The 15941-nt window shown below is 40.8% G+C and overlaps 1 protein-coding gene across 2 annotated transcripts in view; it reads right to left on the reverse strand.

The window, feature by feature from the left end:
* lrp1ab (low density lipoprotein receptor-related protein 1Ab) overlaps nt 1-15941 on the reverse strand; it is an 89455-nt gene that overhangs the window by 32255 nt on the left and 41259 nt on the right. For both annotated transcript variants that reach the window (XM_055049637.1, XM_055049635.1), the window contains exons 7-24: nt 12532-12694; nt 11996-12218; nt 10457-10646; nt 9458-9601; nt 9130-9366; nt 8810-8990; nt 8377-8599; nt 7552-7741; nt 7322-7444; nt 6692-6832; nt 5577-5702; nt 4122-4238; nt 3930-4010; nt 3655-3822; nt 2292-2474; nt 1852-2049; nt 1499-1744; nt 1136-1333 (exon numbers count right to left, since the gene is read on the reverse strand). In XM_055049637.1, the coding sequence (XP_054905612.1) occupies nt 1136-1333; nt 1499-1744; nt 1852-2049; nt 2292-2474; nt 3655-3822; nt 3930-4010; nt 4122-4238; nt 5577-5702; nt 6692-6832; nt 7322-7444; nt 7552-7741; nt 8377-8599; nt 8810-8990; nt 9130-9366; nt 9458-9601; nt 10457-10646; nt 11996-12218; nt 12532-12694 (3132 nt within the window). The remainder of the gene's footprint in view (nt 1-1135; nt 1334-1498; nt 1745-1851; nt 2050-2291; nt 2475-3654; nt 3823-3929; nt 4011-4121; nt 4239-5576; nt 5703-6691; nt 6833-7321; nt 7445-7551; nt 7742-8376; nt 8600-8809; nt 8991-9129; nt 9367-9457; nt 9602-10456; nt 10647-11995; nt 12219-12531; nt 12695-15941) is intronic.

A 15941-nucleotide genomic window follows, 5' to 3' on the forward strand; every position in this document is an offset into this window, starting at 1 on the left:
TTCCCATATTAATTAGTAGATAACCGCTTCACAGTGACTTGGAGAAGTATTCATAACTCTTGATTTTTTTTGTAATTTCTCATTTACATGTTTTAGTGGGTTTCATGTGAATGTATGACCATCCACCTACACTGACAATCCAGGGAATTGAGAGCATTCATTAGCAAAAACTCAGAAAGGAATTAGAGACGGCCATGTAGGGAAACATGGCAAACGTGGGAGAAATTGATTGGATGTACGTGCAAAATTCAATTTGTGGCAAAAAAAAAAAAAAAAAAGGAAACAAGCTATTGTGGTACATTCCCATAAAACATCCTCACTGTGAAACATGCTGGTGGCAGTATCATTGTGTGGGGATGGCTTTCTTCAGCTGGGATAAAGAAGAAGCTGAGAGATGATAAATGCAGCTAAAAACAGAAAAGTTCTGGAGAAAACTCTGTTAGAGGCTGTAAAGACTTAAACTACTAAAACTAGGGTGGATCTTTTTCCCTTCCTGTAGCACAAAGGCCTAAATGTACTACCAGAGCTACAAAACAGTGGTTTTAAAAATAAATGTTTTATATACATACAGATGCATTCCCAATAAAGGACTTTTACGTTCGATTCCGTAATGTGGCAACATTCGAAGAAGTATGGGAAATACTTGCATAAGGAACTTTATGTCTCTTTAATGAATGCTGTGCAACATCTTTCAGTTCTTAGCACATTTTCTGATGCATTTGTAGACAGTGAAACCAGCAGCACTAGCTGATCCAGTGTTCATGTTTTCTGCTCATGCAGCTTGTATTCATGGACAACTTAAAAGAGCTAGACGGAGGAACAGGAGAGTTTTGTTCCTCCTACACAATGGCAGTGTGCTGGCAACAGTGACGCACAGTGAGCACTGAGACAAATAGGAAGAGACAAAGCCTCCATGTCTCCTGAAGTGCTGAACTGGGAACACAAACTTGACTGGCAAGGAGACCTGGGGCTCTGGGGCAAGAAAGGCTGGTCGTGACCTGAAGGATCAATGCCTAACATTATGCTTAAATTTTCAGTTTTCTATATGGAATCTGCACCAACCAGGAAAGCAAGGAAGCACAATTGACCAATGTAAAAAACAATGGGTGGATAAGTAATGTAACAGCTGGCCCACCTCCATTTTCAGACAGCTTCCCACGATAGATCTTGTCCTCCACGACGTCGGTCCAGTACAGGGTGCTCTGGTTGAGGTGGAAGTCCAAAGCAATGGTGTTCCTGAGGCCGGGTACGAGCACGCTGAACTCTCCCTTGTGAAGGTCGATCCTTCTGATCTCATGCCGATTGGAGAAGATAATGAAAGGTTTGAAGAGATCTGAAAAAAAAAGTTGAGTTTGTGTTGCAGTAAAGTCAGTCTTTGAGAAACCTTGAAAATACTGCAACCCTTCTCATGGAAAGAATAGAAGAAACAGTTAGATTACAACATATGGCTTTAAGTAAAGCTAGTCTCGTCACCAGATGAATTTGAATTTTTCCTCACCGGTACTTTTGCAGCTCTCCATGTCTGCCTCCAGCTCCCAGCCGTCGTAGCAGGAACACTTGACTCTGGATTTCTCCTGTTCACACTTCTGGCTACATTTGAGGTGTTTGGCACAAAAGCTCTGGATCTGGCAGGTCTTGTTGTCGGCTCCCAGCTCCATACCCAGGGGACAGGAGCACATGAAGCCCTCCCCGGGAATAATGCTGCAGTTGTGACTGCATCCACCATTATCCACAGAGCACAAGTCTGCAGGAAACGGTGACAAGAGTTACTTGGCGTTCCAAGATAAAAACCTGCACTCATGTTTTTGGTTTCACATGTGAAGCAGTAAAAATATTCAGCTTCTTGTTTACCGCAGAGCTTCTCGTCAGAGCCATCTGAACAGTCGTCGGTGCCGTCACACAGCTTCTCGGCGGGCAGGCAGATGGAGTCATTGGTGGCGCACATGTGGTGAGACAACTTGCACACCAGCGCCTCGCAGTTGTCCTCGTCTGAGTTGTCCTCGCAGTCGCTGTCCCCGTCACACACCCAGGCTTTGCTGATGCAGCGAGCTGATGAGGCCAGAAAAACAAGATGAGTCTCAGTTTTCAACGCAGACGGCTCTCGTCAAGCCGGGCAATGGAATAGTTTCATAATATCACAAGTCTCAGATTTTAAAATTATGCGTTTGATGTGTTTTTATTTGTTATGGAAAAAATTTACTTCTTTTCTACTGGTATGAATGAAGTATTTATTCTATATTTGTCAGCTTTAAAGGATCACCACGATTGCTTTCATCTTAGCAGAACCTCACCAGAGTCCCTGCAGCTGAATTTCACCGCTGTGTCACACGTGTGATTCCAACCATCGCAATTGTTCTCGTCGCTGAGGTCCATGCAGTCGGTGTCGCCATCACAGCGCCAGCGCATGGGAATGCAAAGCCCATCCATCCGACACTGGAACTCCTCTGCATGGCAGCCGCCAGCAGGGCGGGGCTCTGGAGGAAAAAAAGTCACTAATCACATTTAATTTTCTCGTGTGTTTATGAACGCAGCAGAGGTCTGCCACTGAAAATATATGTTGTCATGAACAGCACTGATATAAATTCTACATTATTTCACAATTTGCCACAGTAAAACCATGAACTTCAAAGTATTTTATTTAGATAAAAAAAAGAAAGCAAAATCCGTCAAAGAATTAAAAACACTGTTAGCGCAAACCAGAAACAGACTAGTGGAAACAATGAGCAGTGGCACAATACTGTGATGAGTGATGTTCATTTTCAACCAAACAGAGTTTTGAATGGAAACTAAAAAATTGGTTTCTCGCATGTGGCAAGTTGCAAACTGATTTTTATTTGTTTATTTTTAACAATGGCTACTTTCTGTCCACTCAATCATGAAACTCAGACCGCTGGAGTGTGTTACAAATAGTTCATCTGTTAACAGTTGTAGACCATTAGTGACCATCCCATATAAAAAACTATAACTGTGAAGAACAACAATGTATAGAAGGAAACAGCTTTATTATTGCCTTTATCATTTTCTAATAGGTAACAAAATCCTGCACACACACACAGAGCAGAGCACAGATTGCACATTAGAGCAGCAGGTCTTGCTGAGCCTCATCTCTGCATGCTGGGACTTGACAGCAGCGAGCCGCATCGCTGCATGGATCAAACAGTACGCACAGCGCGGCGCACAGAGGCTCATGTTTGTGGGCGCAGCAACAGCACAGGGAAGAGAGCATCAATGCTGAGCTGCCGCCTCACTCTGTTAAGCTGAAGCTGCGCAGCCACCAAGCTGTAAACATGCAAGTCCTATCTCTGCAGCAGCCATAACATCTGTGAAGTCTGCAGGAGACCGTGAAAGAGTTTAACTGTTGTTTAACCGCAAAGGCTTATCACATCCTGAGCAGAGCAACAAGACTGTTCTTTGGGTGGATAATAAGTAAAAGACAGTGAGCTGGGAGAAGGATGACAGACACAGGATGGAGCAAAAGGAGGACAAAGATCTCATCGTTGAAGCGCAAAGCAATGAGTAAACAGAGCACCACGAGATTTGAGCTTCAATCAGGTGTGGGCCAAACATCCCATTTATCAGCAAACACTTTTAAGAAGTGGAGACGATGAAAAGATAAAGCTTTGTTGGGTGTGTTAGACCAGTACAACTCATTACCCCGGATGGTGCAGTTGGCATGAGTCTCGTCACTGTAGTCTCCGCAGTCGTTGTCGCCATCACAGGTCCAGTACTCCGGGATGCAGCGGCCGCTGTTGCATTTAAACTGCACACTGGAGCAAGAGTGGCTGCAGCCAGCTTCGTCGCTGTTATCCCCGCAGTCATTGTCTGCAGGAAAATCAGGCAGAGGGGAGTTTATTTTTGCTTTTTGGGGTTCTTTTTGCTCGTAGTGCCGTTTTTAAGCTTTATGGGAGTTGAAGGACAAAGCTCTTCACCATTATCACAGCGCCAGTTGATATTTATGCAGCGGCCATTAGCGCAGGTAAACTGGGTGAGAGGGAAGCATGTTGGATAGGCTGTGAGGAAGATACAGAGAAGAGATTAAATGCATCCCATGTTATTATAAAACGTTAAATGGACAAGGAAAAAAAAAAAAAAAAAGCATAAAAGTTGCAGCAAGAACTCACCACAAGAAATTGGCTCATCTGAACGATCTCCACAGTCATCGTCTAGGTCACATCTCCAGGAGATGGGGATGCAGCGCGAACTGGTACAGAGGAACTGGTTTGGTGGGCAAGTGCGAGCTGGCAAGAAAAAAATAAAATACTGTACTGTCAATGATGGTCTCACGGACAACTTTAATGTCTTATGTCTTTCCCATGATGGTCTCGTGCAATATTTCAAGCAAATATTTGTTAGTCGACAAATTCTAAAAATGAACAGAAGTAAACACTTGAAATATATCACAATAAATTTACACCTTGTTCCAAATTATTATGCATGTGATATTTTCCCAGATTTACTTAAATGGTCAATGCAAATGATGGTAATTTTCAAGTCATGAACTATTACAGTGTAAATTAAATTTGACTAAACAAAGCTCCCCATGAGAACAGTATTTTCTTCAAAAATAAAAAACTCAAAATACACTGTTCCAAATTATTTTTACACAGCAAATTTTCTAAGCATTTTAATGGATTATAAAGAACTGCAAAGGGTTGTTCTTTGACTGTGCAGCATTAAGTGGTCACATGTGCTAAAATCAATAGCTATTTCAATCAAAAACATCTTAACAGACTGAGTTACATGTTACCATAAGACCCTTTCTTTGATATCACAATTCTTACATCCATTGAACTTGTGAGTTTGTGGAAAGTTTCTGCTTGAATTTCTTTTCAGGATGTCAGAACACTTTCCCAGAGCTGCTGTTTTAATATGAACTGCCCTGACACACAATACCATCTATGAATTTAATAGCACAACAAAAAATGTAATCTCTATGACACTTGAATCCAATTTGAATAATAATTTGGGTCATGGTGTGTAAAGAAGAAACAACTTCACCTTTTGAACTTTTTCATAATATTCTAATTAACTGAGATGTACTCACATGTACTGCATGCATGTATGTGAATCTGGCTTATCAACATGAGTAGGGTGGGATTTGACATAGTTTATGCTGATAGAATATTGTCATAAATAATATTTAAAGCAACAATTATCTTTTTTTGCAGAAAAAGATGGGACATGTATTTTTTAAGGGTAAAACTTTTTAAAATCTGATTAAGAATTTCATACAAAACACAAATTTAAAAACATATTCAACTATATACTATTGTTTAATCCGTAGCAGTAACTCCACTATAAAAAAAATACAGATGAACAGTTGAGGATTGAACAATTGGTTCTTTGCCATTTTTCTAGAGGAAAGCTTGAGTAGCTGTGTTATGTTTTCTTGCAACCGTGGGTAGAAAGAAAAAATAGGCAAAGTAGCCGCATCGGGTCATACCCCTTTTTGAGCATGTTCAAAGGCAACGAAATACCGATATATAACAATAAAGTAAAAAGATCATAGCACAGGTTTCTGGACATCTTCGAAATAAACAAATGAATATTTTGAATAGAAACAAGGCTGCAAGTACCAGAGCAGGTGGTGTTGGACTCGTCTTCATCGTTGCCGCAGTCGTTGTCGCCATCGCAAAGCCACCGCAGCGGGATGCAGCGGTTGTTCTGGCACTTGAATCTGTCTGCAGGGCAAGTGTGTTGGTCTGGAGGAAGAAATACACAAGAGAAAACTTTAAAATTCTCTTTGAGCAACGGAATTTATTTTCAGGCATATGGCATTAATCATTGGTTATATACTGTTTAGTCCATAAAATACTAAAAATTGCATTAATTTACAGTACAAAGGCTTCATTTGAAGAGTCTGTGGAAGGAAAGAAGGGAAGAGAAAGAAAAAAGAAAATGAGGATGCTGTGAAGGAATCACATGAAGGAGGGAGAAGACACACGAACAGACTGACAAAGAGGTACATAGAGAATAAAGAGATATATGGCACAGGAGAGGAAACAATTAAGAAAGAAGAGACCAAAAAGAAGGGAGAAAAAGAGCAAGAAATCATAGTAATAAGGCAGAACAAGCCAAAGTGAGTAAAGGATGGGTAATAAGTAATAAAGAACAAGGAAGAAAACATGCAAAGGAATCACACAAGGAAAGGGTGGAAAAGAATGAAAAGAAAAAGGTATGAAGAATGACAAGAAAGGAAGGTATGGATGATGAAAGGAAAGAAAAGTTGGTGTGATGCAAGTAAGAATAAAAGCAAGAAAGAAATTACAAAAAAAAAAAGGAAGGACATAACATTCAGACAATGGAAAGGGAATACAATCTGGAAATGCAATTACTTCTCCAAACCCTTTTCTTTTTCCTAACTTATCCAGACCTGAAGTCAAATCAATCTGTTTTTTTTTCCACACTATCCTAGACTGAACCCTGTTCTTAAACAGATAGCAAGGAAAAGATCCAGGATAATTATGAGCTCTTTCTTGTTGGACTCAGCTAATGAGGGCAAACGTTGCCGCCTTAAAAAAAAAAAAAAAAAAAAAAAAAAAACACACGTCACCCTGCACGGAAAGAGACAAATCCTGGAAACTCTGTTACGTGCTCTGTCAGTTTGTGTTAGTTGGAGCCATTAAATTTAATTCTGTTTATTGGTGTGTTGCTTTGTATCCATGACAATGACGCGGTGCCACGTGCTTACGGCAGAGGTCAGGGGCCTCGTCGCTGTTGTCCAGACAATCGTTGTCCCCGTCGCATTTCCAGCGTTCTTGGATGCAGCGGTTGTTCTTGCAGGCGAACTCTCCCGGCTGGCACTGGGGCGGGGGAACGTAGGAGGGGTTGGCTGGAGATGAGATCAGGGTGGAAGCGGGACACAGATAATTCACAAAGACATGAAGTGAGCACTAAAACTAAACAAAGCCTTTTTAACTCTGAAATTTAAGACCAGTTTTAAACATTTCTCAGATATTATCCCTTGTATGCGTTTCTTTAAAGCCAAAGGAGCACCAACTAGTTATTTTTTGTGTTGCAAAAACTATTCCTTTTACATGTTATGTAGTTAAACTGTAGTTGTCCTTAATTACATCACAAAAAAGTGATCGATACGCATTGATTTCATCTTTGAGACACTTTGTAGAGGAAGTACATGTGTCTGACTGTGGTGAATGTGTGCAATATTTTCAGAAAAATACTGGGAAAAGTCAAACTTGCAAACCAAAAAAGCAGCCAGGAATTCCTAACCTCAACTCCTGCTGATTAATACATTTTCCACAGCTGCCGCAAGCATGCCAGCCATAAGAAAAATTCATTGCCCAGGGAAGCAGCCAAGTACCTTTGCAGGTGACGTTGTCGACGTCGAGGATTTGATCGTCGGCGCAGCCACAGGACCTGCCGTTAGGAATGGCGAGGCACAGACTGCTGCAGCCACCGTTGTTTGTTCTGCATTTATTGGTGCCTGCATGGAAAGAAAAACAAAACAGAAAAAAAAAAAAACAGGGGCAAGAAAATGATTCAACTTGAGCTTCAAACAAGCTCAAATTAAAGTTTGAAAATGTGACGTACCCTGCTGTAGGTGAGCGTCGTACACTCTGATCTCAAATATAGGAGGCCTCTCGTTGCGAAGCAAAGTGACGGTTTTGGTTTCCTGGTCAAGCTTGTAGATGCTCCCGCCGCGGTACTCGTTCCAAAACAGAAACTTTCCATGATGGCACAAGCCGAATGCATGGTTAAGCTCCTGGCTCTCATAGACGACCTGTTTAATCAGAGAGTTAAATCACTTCTTCAATTTGAGACAAAAATAAGCACGGACCGGCAGCTTTATGAAGTACGTTCATACTAGTGTAAGCTAATAATAAGTAAAAAAAATAAGTCATAAAGCAGCCGAAGCCTCTGGAAGGGCCTGAAGAACATTTGCATGAAAAAAAATTCAAAGGATTTCAAGAAAGGCTTGCTTCTCACAAACGAAGCATAAAGAGCATTTCACTCCATATCATCACCTTAATATTCATATCTGCAATAGCACAACCACAACAGAATGCCTGGAAGCAACATTTGCATATTATTGATATGTAAATTAATAAGGCAAGGCAGAAAAAAGTACAACATCCTGTTTGGCCACACTGGCTGTTTACTTTAGTGCCTGAGATCCCGATGATCAGAAAGAGTGCCGGGGACATTTTCATAAACGAAAAGGAAGAAAAGAGTCTGGAACATTTGAAATACTTGTAATTGGCTGCCATCACAATATTCAGAAATAACCCTATAGATGTTATGAGTGGTTTAAAAGTTTGACATGTTTCTAATTATTTTAAATAGCCATCATTTTTTGTTGTTGTTGAAAATACCACGGCACGGTAAACAGGGCATATCATGAGAACATTCCCAAACCTTTCTCTCTGTGGTGTTAAGGAAAACCATCTCAATTCTGTCGTAGTAAGCATCCACCCAGTACAGGATGCCCTGAGGAATGTCCAGACTCAGACCGTTGGGCCACAACACCGTTTTGCTGGTCAGGAAGACTTGGTGATGTGAACCGTCCATCCAAGCTTTCTTAATTTTCCCTCTGTTGCTTTCTGTGGGGTCCTCCTCCCAGTCAGTCCAGTACATCCACCTGGTGAGAAGGAAAGACATTTCAAGTGAGCTAGGAAATGCTTCTTGCAAAGCTTTGATGCGTGACAATCTTTGATAGAGAATCCCACAACTAAAAGAAAAGAGCTGTACAGAGATCATGTGTCTGAGATTGTGAACCACATGTTGCTCAGGCACCCATAAATAACATCTGTACCTTTTATGAGAACTAGGAAGCCCCTGATGGTCTTACCCGTGCTGTGGGTCCACAACAATAGCCCGGGGGTGGCTCATTTTTCCCTCAATGAGAGTTCTGCGAGTTTGTGAAGCCTTCTCCAACCTGGCAACACTGATAGTCTTTTTAGGTCCATCATCGGTCCAGTAGAGATTTCCTCCTATCCAGTCAACTGCTATCCCCTCTACTGTGTGAATACCTGAGATAAGCAAGAAAAGTGATAGGATTAATTGAAACATGTAAGGACAAACCAAGGATTGGACATCAGAAGAATTTAAAAGCCACAAAATAGAAATAGCTTCTGAATCCTTTCAGAAGGTAAAATTGTAGGGACTTACCATCCTTTAGAATGGTGTCTCTCTCTGTGCCGTCGATCTTCTGTCGGCCAATAATGTTGCTGGTGGCGTCTGCAAAGTAGATGAATTCACTGGCGGCGTGGAAGTCCAGAGCTCGGGGATTCATCAGGTTCTCGATGGGAATCATGTACTCATCAGGCACCTTGGCGTTCATGTCCATGCCCCGGATGATTCCGGGGCGACCCTTCCCGTACACCAGGAACAACTCGTGCTCTGGTTCTGCAGAGGGAAAAAGCAGTAATTAAGAAGAAATTAACAGCTTGTGCAAATTTGATGCAATTTTCCAAAGAAAGATGAAAAGGATGCTCACTCTTGCAGGACTTGCCATCACTGCCGAGGCTGAATCCAGAGCGGCAGCGGCAGGTACGCGCCTTGTGGCTGTTGCTCAGCAGACAAATGTCGGAGCAGCCTCCAGGTTTTCCAAATTGATCCAGGGCACAAGCATGGCTGCGCACTGAGCAGGAACAAGAGAAAAGCTAAGCGCTGTGATAATGTGCCTCCAAATGAATTAGCACCACTGATAAAACTGTGATAAAAACATTCAAATAGTCATTTTAAGTCATTCAATAAGAGATTTTTTTATTCTTTGATAAAGGATAAAGATCTTTTAATTCACACATATATAGAATTTAATTTTAAACATCCTGGTAATTCAAAGAAAACTATGACACTATGACAAGCAAAGTATTTTTCTCTAAAGTATTTTGTTTCAGTTAGAGACTTTCCAGTTTTTAATTAAATTCACAAGTTTATATACAAAAGCAAAGGACAGAAACTACTTTCTAAATAGCATCCCTTACAAGCAATTAACTGGTATGTGGTCAGCCTCAAAGTCTGACCCCAAGAATTTATACACTTGGGAGAACTTTTTTATTTCTACCTTTTGCATCAGTATGTTGGCGTATGTTTGCAAGATGAACCTTACTTTTCATCCTGCCGAGTTATCAGGGTATAAAAGAAATGGGCCTTTGTCTCTAGTCACACTTGTATTAAAGAGAAACAAAGTTGCGGTTTTCTAAATAAAAGTTAGTCTTTCTATCAATTATTATACTTCTACTAAATTTGTCACAATATTTTTACAAATATGGTATTTTTTTCCAGACTTGATTCAATTAAGGGTTGAATTAAAAAAACAAAAACAAATCCTCAGTCTTAAAATTTGCTATGGCAATAAAAAGATGCAATAAGAAACATTTTCACCAGCAGTGCCAAGACATTCCTCAGTGTCTGTGCTTTTAAACAACACGACTTGTTGCAATATGTGTTGCTGACGGTAATTTGACACGAGACTTTTTGCCACGCTGCGCACCTTGAGGTTGGAGTCGCTGGTGGTACACGTGCAGCGTGGCTCCCCGATCCAAACGGGTCACCACATGGAATTCGGAACTGTCGAAGCGGTTCACCCGGATCACACTTGTCTTTGGGTTGAGGCTGCCTTCTTCTGAATTTGTCGCATAGAGGTAGTTCTCAAATACAGTCAGTCCATAAAAGTGCCCAATCTGTAAGGTAGTGGGACAGCAAAGTGGACGCAGGCACTAAATGAGCTTGGAGGATTTCTGCAACTTTTCGTCAATTAAACTCAAGACCAAGTAAAACCCTATTAACTTAAATTTTAGATCTAACACGAGTTAGGAAAAATAAAACCCAATTCACTTAACAGCTTATATTTAAATCACTTTATATCTTAAACAAGTTCAATTTAACTTTGCCAACTCAAAATTTGAGTTTTTCAGCATGCGACTCCAGCACTTACACCATGTTTCTAACACCTGCAGGACATACTAACTTTTAGAAACAGCCACCAACTGAAATCCTTAATTCCCTCGTCTCATTGAGAATACACTTGCCCCTTATGCAAGAGACAACATGAAGGTTTTGATTATGATTTCATGAACATACATTAACCCAGTTTCAGAATCAGAGACTTTTTGCAGATTTATAGAAAACCTGCAACTTCATTTCAACAGGGCTCAGTGGTTTCTTGCATCAAACACCTGAACTCCTCTGGAAGAGAAAATGTGAAGACGTTTAAAGCTGGGTCAGGTCATGTTACAACTTCCACAGCTTTGAGCATATCAGGTGACATATTTCATTCTGTCATACAAATTCGGAACGAATGGCACATCTTCTAATCCACCATGAAATAGAAATGCAGCAAGCTGGTGTAGGAAGGCGCTGTGAATCAATGAGTCCAAAACTTGAACTTTGGGGCCAATATGGAAAACGTTTTGTGTGAGGAAAAGCTAACACTGCGCATCACCCTAAAGATATCAGCCCCAGTTTAAAACAAGATGTTGGAAACATCATAAGGTGGGCTTGCTTTTCTTCATCAGGCAGGGAAATCTGATATAGGGCAACTGACTTAATATTTGTAAATAGTCTGTAAACCCCTGCAACATGACTAATGTGGAGAACAAATACTTTTTTTTGATACATTGTATGCTTGGGGTTCAGATCACTAAACTTCATCTATGACAAAAACAAATACAACCGATGTTCCATCACTACTACAGTCATGTTTTCAATAAGATTATAGCTTCTGGATAAGTTAGATTTTAGTGTCGCCAAAGGAAATAGCTTCGAGAGACATTAACTGTAAAAACCGACACTCATGGTGAAATATTCGAAGAGAAATAAAAAAAGGGCTGAAAGGGCATAAATCAGCAGGAGGTCACAAAAGAATTATGTTGCTTCTAAAGTTGACATGGTCATGAAGCAAATGTTTACTGTTACTGATGTGAAGGACATTCTGCATGTAGTGGTTCTGAGAACATCTGTCGCTGTGGTTCAGTATATTTCTTTTTTTTACAGCGTACAGGTATCCGCACCCTCTTCCCTACAGCCTCACCTGCAGGCCCTGAATGATGGTGTGTCGGTTCTTGCCCTCATAGTCCACCACTTCGATGTAATTCAGGTACGCATCAGCCCAGTACACCAGCCGGTTCACCAGGTCCAGGGTGATGCCGTGGGGGAAGACAATCTTGCTGTCCACCAGCTTGGTGCGGTTCTGGCCGTCCATGTCGCAACGCTCCACCCTGGGCGTGGAGCCGTAGTCCGTGAAGAACAGTTTCCTGCATCAGAGGAGCAGCAGGTTGAAGAGGTTGGAAAAAAAGTCAAGGTCCCTGACCGGTAAACAGAGAGCATTTGGAGAAAGAAAAAAAAAAGGGAACTGAATCATGCCATCTGGTTAACCCCAGAAACCTAGTCGGAAGCTGTGAAGTAATTCTGTCTGAAAAAAGTGCTTTGATTTCTGCCTGCCTGCTTGGTCAGCACCTCGTCTGATCACAAGACAGCATTTCCCTACCAAGCATTGCTTAAGCAGCACTTGGGATAAGAGGGCAACACAAGGTCAGGAGGACTGATATACATATACAATATACAAACCCCATGGTCGGGTCCAGGGCTATGCCCTTTGGGTTATGTAGCTCTTGGTCCAGCAGGGTCACACAAGTCTGGCCGTTCTTGTTGCACACAAACACACGGTCACCCACGTCATCAACAAAGTAGAAGTTTCCAGTCAGCCAGTCGATTGCCATCTGCTCCACATCTGATAAGTGAAGGGACGGAAGGAGGGAGAGGAGGAATGCACATTAAGATTGACATTTAAAAAACAGACTGTGTCATGTAAGCAGTCATAAATCTGGGACTAATACCAGGAATGTCCTGTTGTTTATGACTCCTTACAACTTTCTAACATAAAAGAAAAGCAGCTAATTTATGCGTTTCCTCAACATTCTTGTTTTTCCATCCCCAGCATGGGGAAGGAAATTAAAAATATAAAGTTACAGTTTGAGAGTGGGATGAAACTCCTGGAAGCAGGCTTGTGCAGTAACTCAGTAACACTCCAAAAGAGTCAAAACCGGGATTTCTTTCACATATGGCAAGCATCACATGCTCATTTGGGAAAACAATGCTTTGGTGAAGATTTTTTGTTTTTTGTTTTTTTTGGGGGGGGATAAATAGCAATAAAGAAGAAACTCAAACCGCAAATGCTCCACCAACATCAGTTTTGCACAGTCTTTGCAAATAGATACACATCTCACACGGTGATCCATTAAGAGAACAAGAACCTTTAGCTAAAGAACAACATTAATAGGTTGACTTTAGAGTCACAACATTATCATTCATCATCGAAGCATGTTCTTAACCTCTTTCAGATTTGATCCAAAATGCAAATGCATCAAACTAAAACATGTTGGCCGATTTCGTTAAAGATCAAAAACAGGCAGATTTCAGTTTAATCCATTTAATAAGTTGAAATTTTTTTTTTTTTTAGTATCCGACCTGCAGAGCAGAGCTGACCAAAACCAAGCGATTCTGATCGCTGAAAAATATTTAGATCACGACAAACCATAAAAAAAGCTGAATCATTTTCATTCCTATTAAAACACATTTTTAAGCCTTTAATTATTTGGATGGTTTGTGTCACATACACCGGACCCCGAGACATAAATTTGTGATGAGAGTTGATTACAAAGGGCAATTGATACATTTTTTCACTTTAATCTTCTTTGAATTCTGAGTCTCATAAAATACACATGCTCTCTTCCAAATACTTTTCCATTTTGGTTTTGTCTTTACAGCTCAGGTCGGAGCAGCGTAAATAAGGCTTTTCGGCATAGTAAAGATAATACATAATCCTTTAAAGAATCAAACATGACAGCGATGCAATGGTGCTACCACAGCTCACAGAGGGGAACTTGAAATATATCGAGTAGAGATTTGTTGCAAAAAGTGGCTTTTTAAAGTAGGAAACAAGCTGATTACCATACATATTCAGACATGAACACACTCAAAGTTTTGTATTTCTTTTATAATTTAATCCTAAATCTGAAGCTCGTATGGATTATGTGATATTCTAATATACATAAAAACTGAATTTATCTTTTTTTTATTACCAAAACAAAGGTGAACAGAAATAATGACAGAAAATCTTTTCAGTTTGTGTAGAAAGACTCCATACAAAATACAAGTTTGAGCTGTTTAAACTGAGATTTTTAATTAATCTCACTGCCTGATTACTGAAGCACAGATGAGCAAAGTATAAGTTCATCAGCTGAAACTTGCCGCAAGTCAGAAACGTTTTATTTATTCATTGGTACCTTGCAGCCTAAAGTTACGCAACAGAGCGCCGACACATCTGGGCTCAATTCTGAACCTCTCCACACCACTTACCAAACATACAAAGAGCTTCAAAATGCAAGTTCAACATGGGAGTTAAAGTATGCCTAAAGTTACAGTGTCGGGAGAGAAAACAGGAAAACCACAGAGAGTGGACTTCTGGTGCCTTCAGTGTGGCTCGAAGATGGATTTACGAGCAGGGAACAGCAAGGGCAGAAAGGAACAAATGGAAAAGCTCGTCTTAGAGAGAGGAGGGGACAGTGACACTCCAGTTATCTCCTTTTAAAACCCTGCTTCTTCACGAGGGGGGCAGCTGGAAGTGCTGCTACATCAGTCAGTAGATTCAGAGTAGAGAGAAAGTTGTGCAACCCAGCAGCGAACTACGTTGTGTAACAACTCTGCAGACCCCCTTATCCAGAGAGAGCCAGCCAGTCTAAAGCCATGCAGATTCTGGTAAGTGGAAACTTTGCCGGGAAAATAAATGAGCCGCCCTTTCCCTCCAACCACCCTACACTTACCACTCATTTTCTTATCCTGTCTGCAACACCTCCCGACTCCCTCTAATGTGAGTAAACATTTCACAGACTGAGCTGTTCTTATTGCCAACAGCGATCATGCTTTATAAGGCCGCCCAGGTACTTTGCTCACATGGCCTATTGGGTTTTTCATGGTTCAGTACAAGCACCACAGTATGTCTGCTTTAATGCCATCTCCTTCATTTGCATGTCACTGTTGTTGAGTGCATGTTGTAGCAAAGCAAAAAAAACAAAAACAAAACAAAAAAAAAACAAGAGAATCATTTCCCCCCTGTGATCCTCCCTCTGCCAAAATGATCCAATTACTCTGTGCAAAAACCTCTTGAACTCTCAGCAGCTCTGCTTCGGAGCTCGATGAGTTATCTTTTTGCATAGTCAAGAAATATATTTAAGAGGAAATGATTCTAAACTGGCAAATATCCTCCTGAAGAAAAAATATGCCGGTGGATTAGAGAGGTCTGACAGCAGGAGTAGAAGTCATGCTACAGGAGGAGCAGAATACAAATCCTCCTAAAAACTGTAAAAGACACTGTTGCCTTTTTTAGTTTCCAGTCTCAATATGTGAATAGATTTTAATTCAATTAACTATATTAACTAAAGTATTCTATTTAGAAATGGTCACAGACACCCTCCCACGAGAATCTTACAAATATCTGCATACAAGCATATTGGAATGTAATAAAATTGAGTAGAAGAAAAAGCCTTTCAAAAGACTCGTCCTTCAAAGGCTTTTCAAAGGACGAGTCCTTTGTTTCCGATGAAAGTTTGTTGGTCTATTGTGTTTTATCAAGTCTACAATCTGCGGAGCCAGACTCTCTGTTTTTGATCAGAGAGCGAACTCCTCTGATCAAAAAACACCAAGAAGTATCTATAAAGTGCTGTTAACACGAAGATGAGAGACAACATCATGCATTTTTAGCTCGACATGCAGACAAGGAAGCCACATGTCTGTGGACTAATTTACAACAAGATTTGTTTTGGATTTTTACTCCAAAACCGCAACGAAGATCTGAACACGTGTCGCCTAAAAACTCGGTATTCCTAAAATACGCAACGCAATGAAAATCGAGATCACAGCTGCGATCACCCTCATCTGTCTCTTATCAAGTTGTGTGCAAGGGGTGGAAAGGATGGGAT

Source organism: Poeciliopsis prolifica, unplaced genomic scaffold (genome assembly GCF_027474105.1).
Source record: "Poeciliopsis prolifica strain line A6 unplaced genomic scaffold, Auburn_PproV2 SCAFFOLD029, whole genome shotgun sequence".
NCBI classification, from domain to species: Eukaryota; Metazoa; Chordata; class Actinopteri; order Cyprinodontiformes; family Poeciliidae; genus Poeciliopsis; species Poeciliopsis prolifica.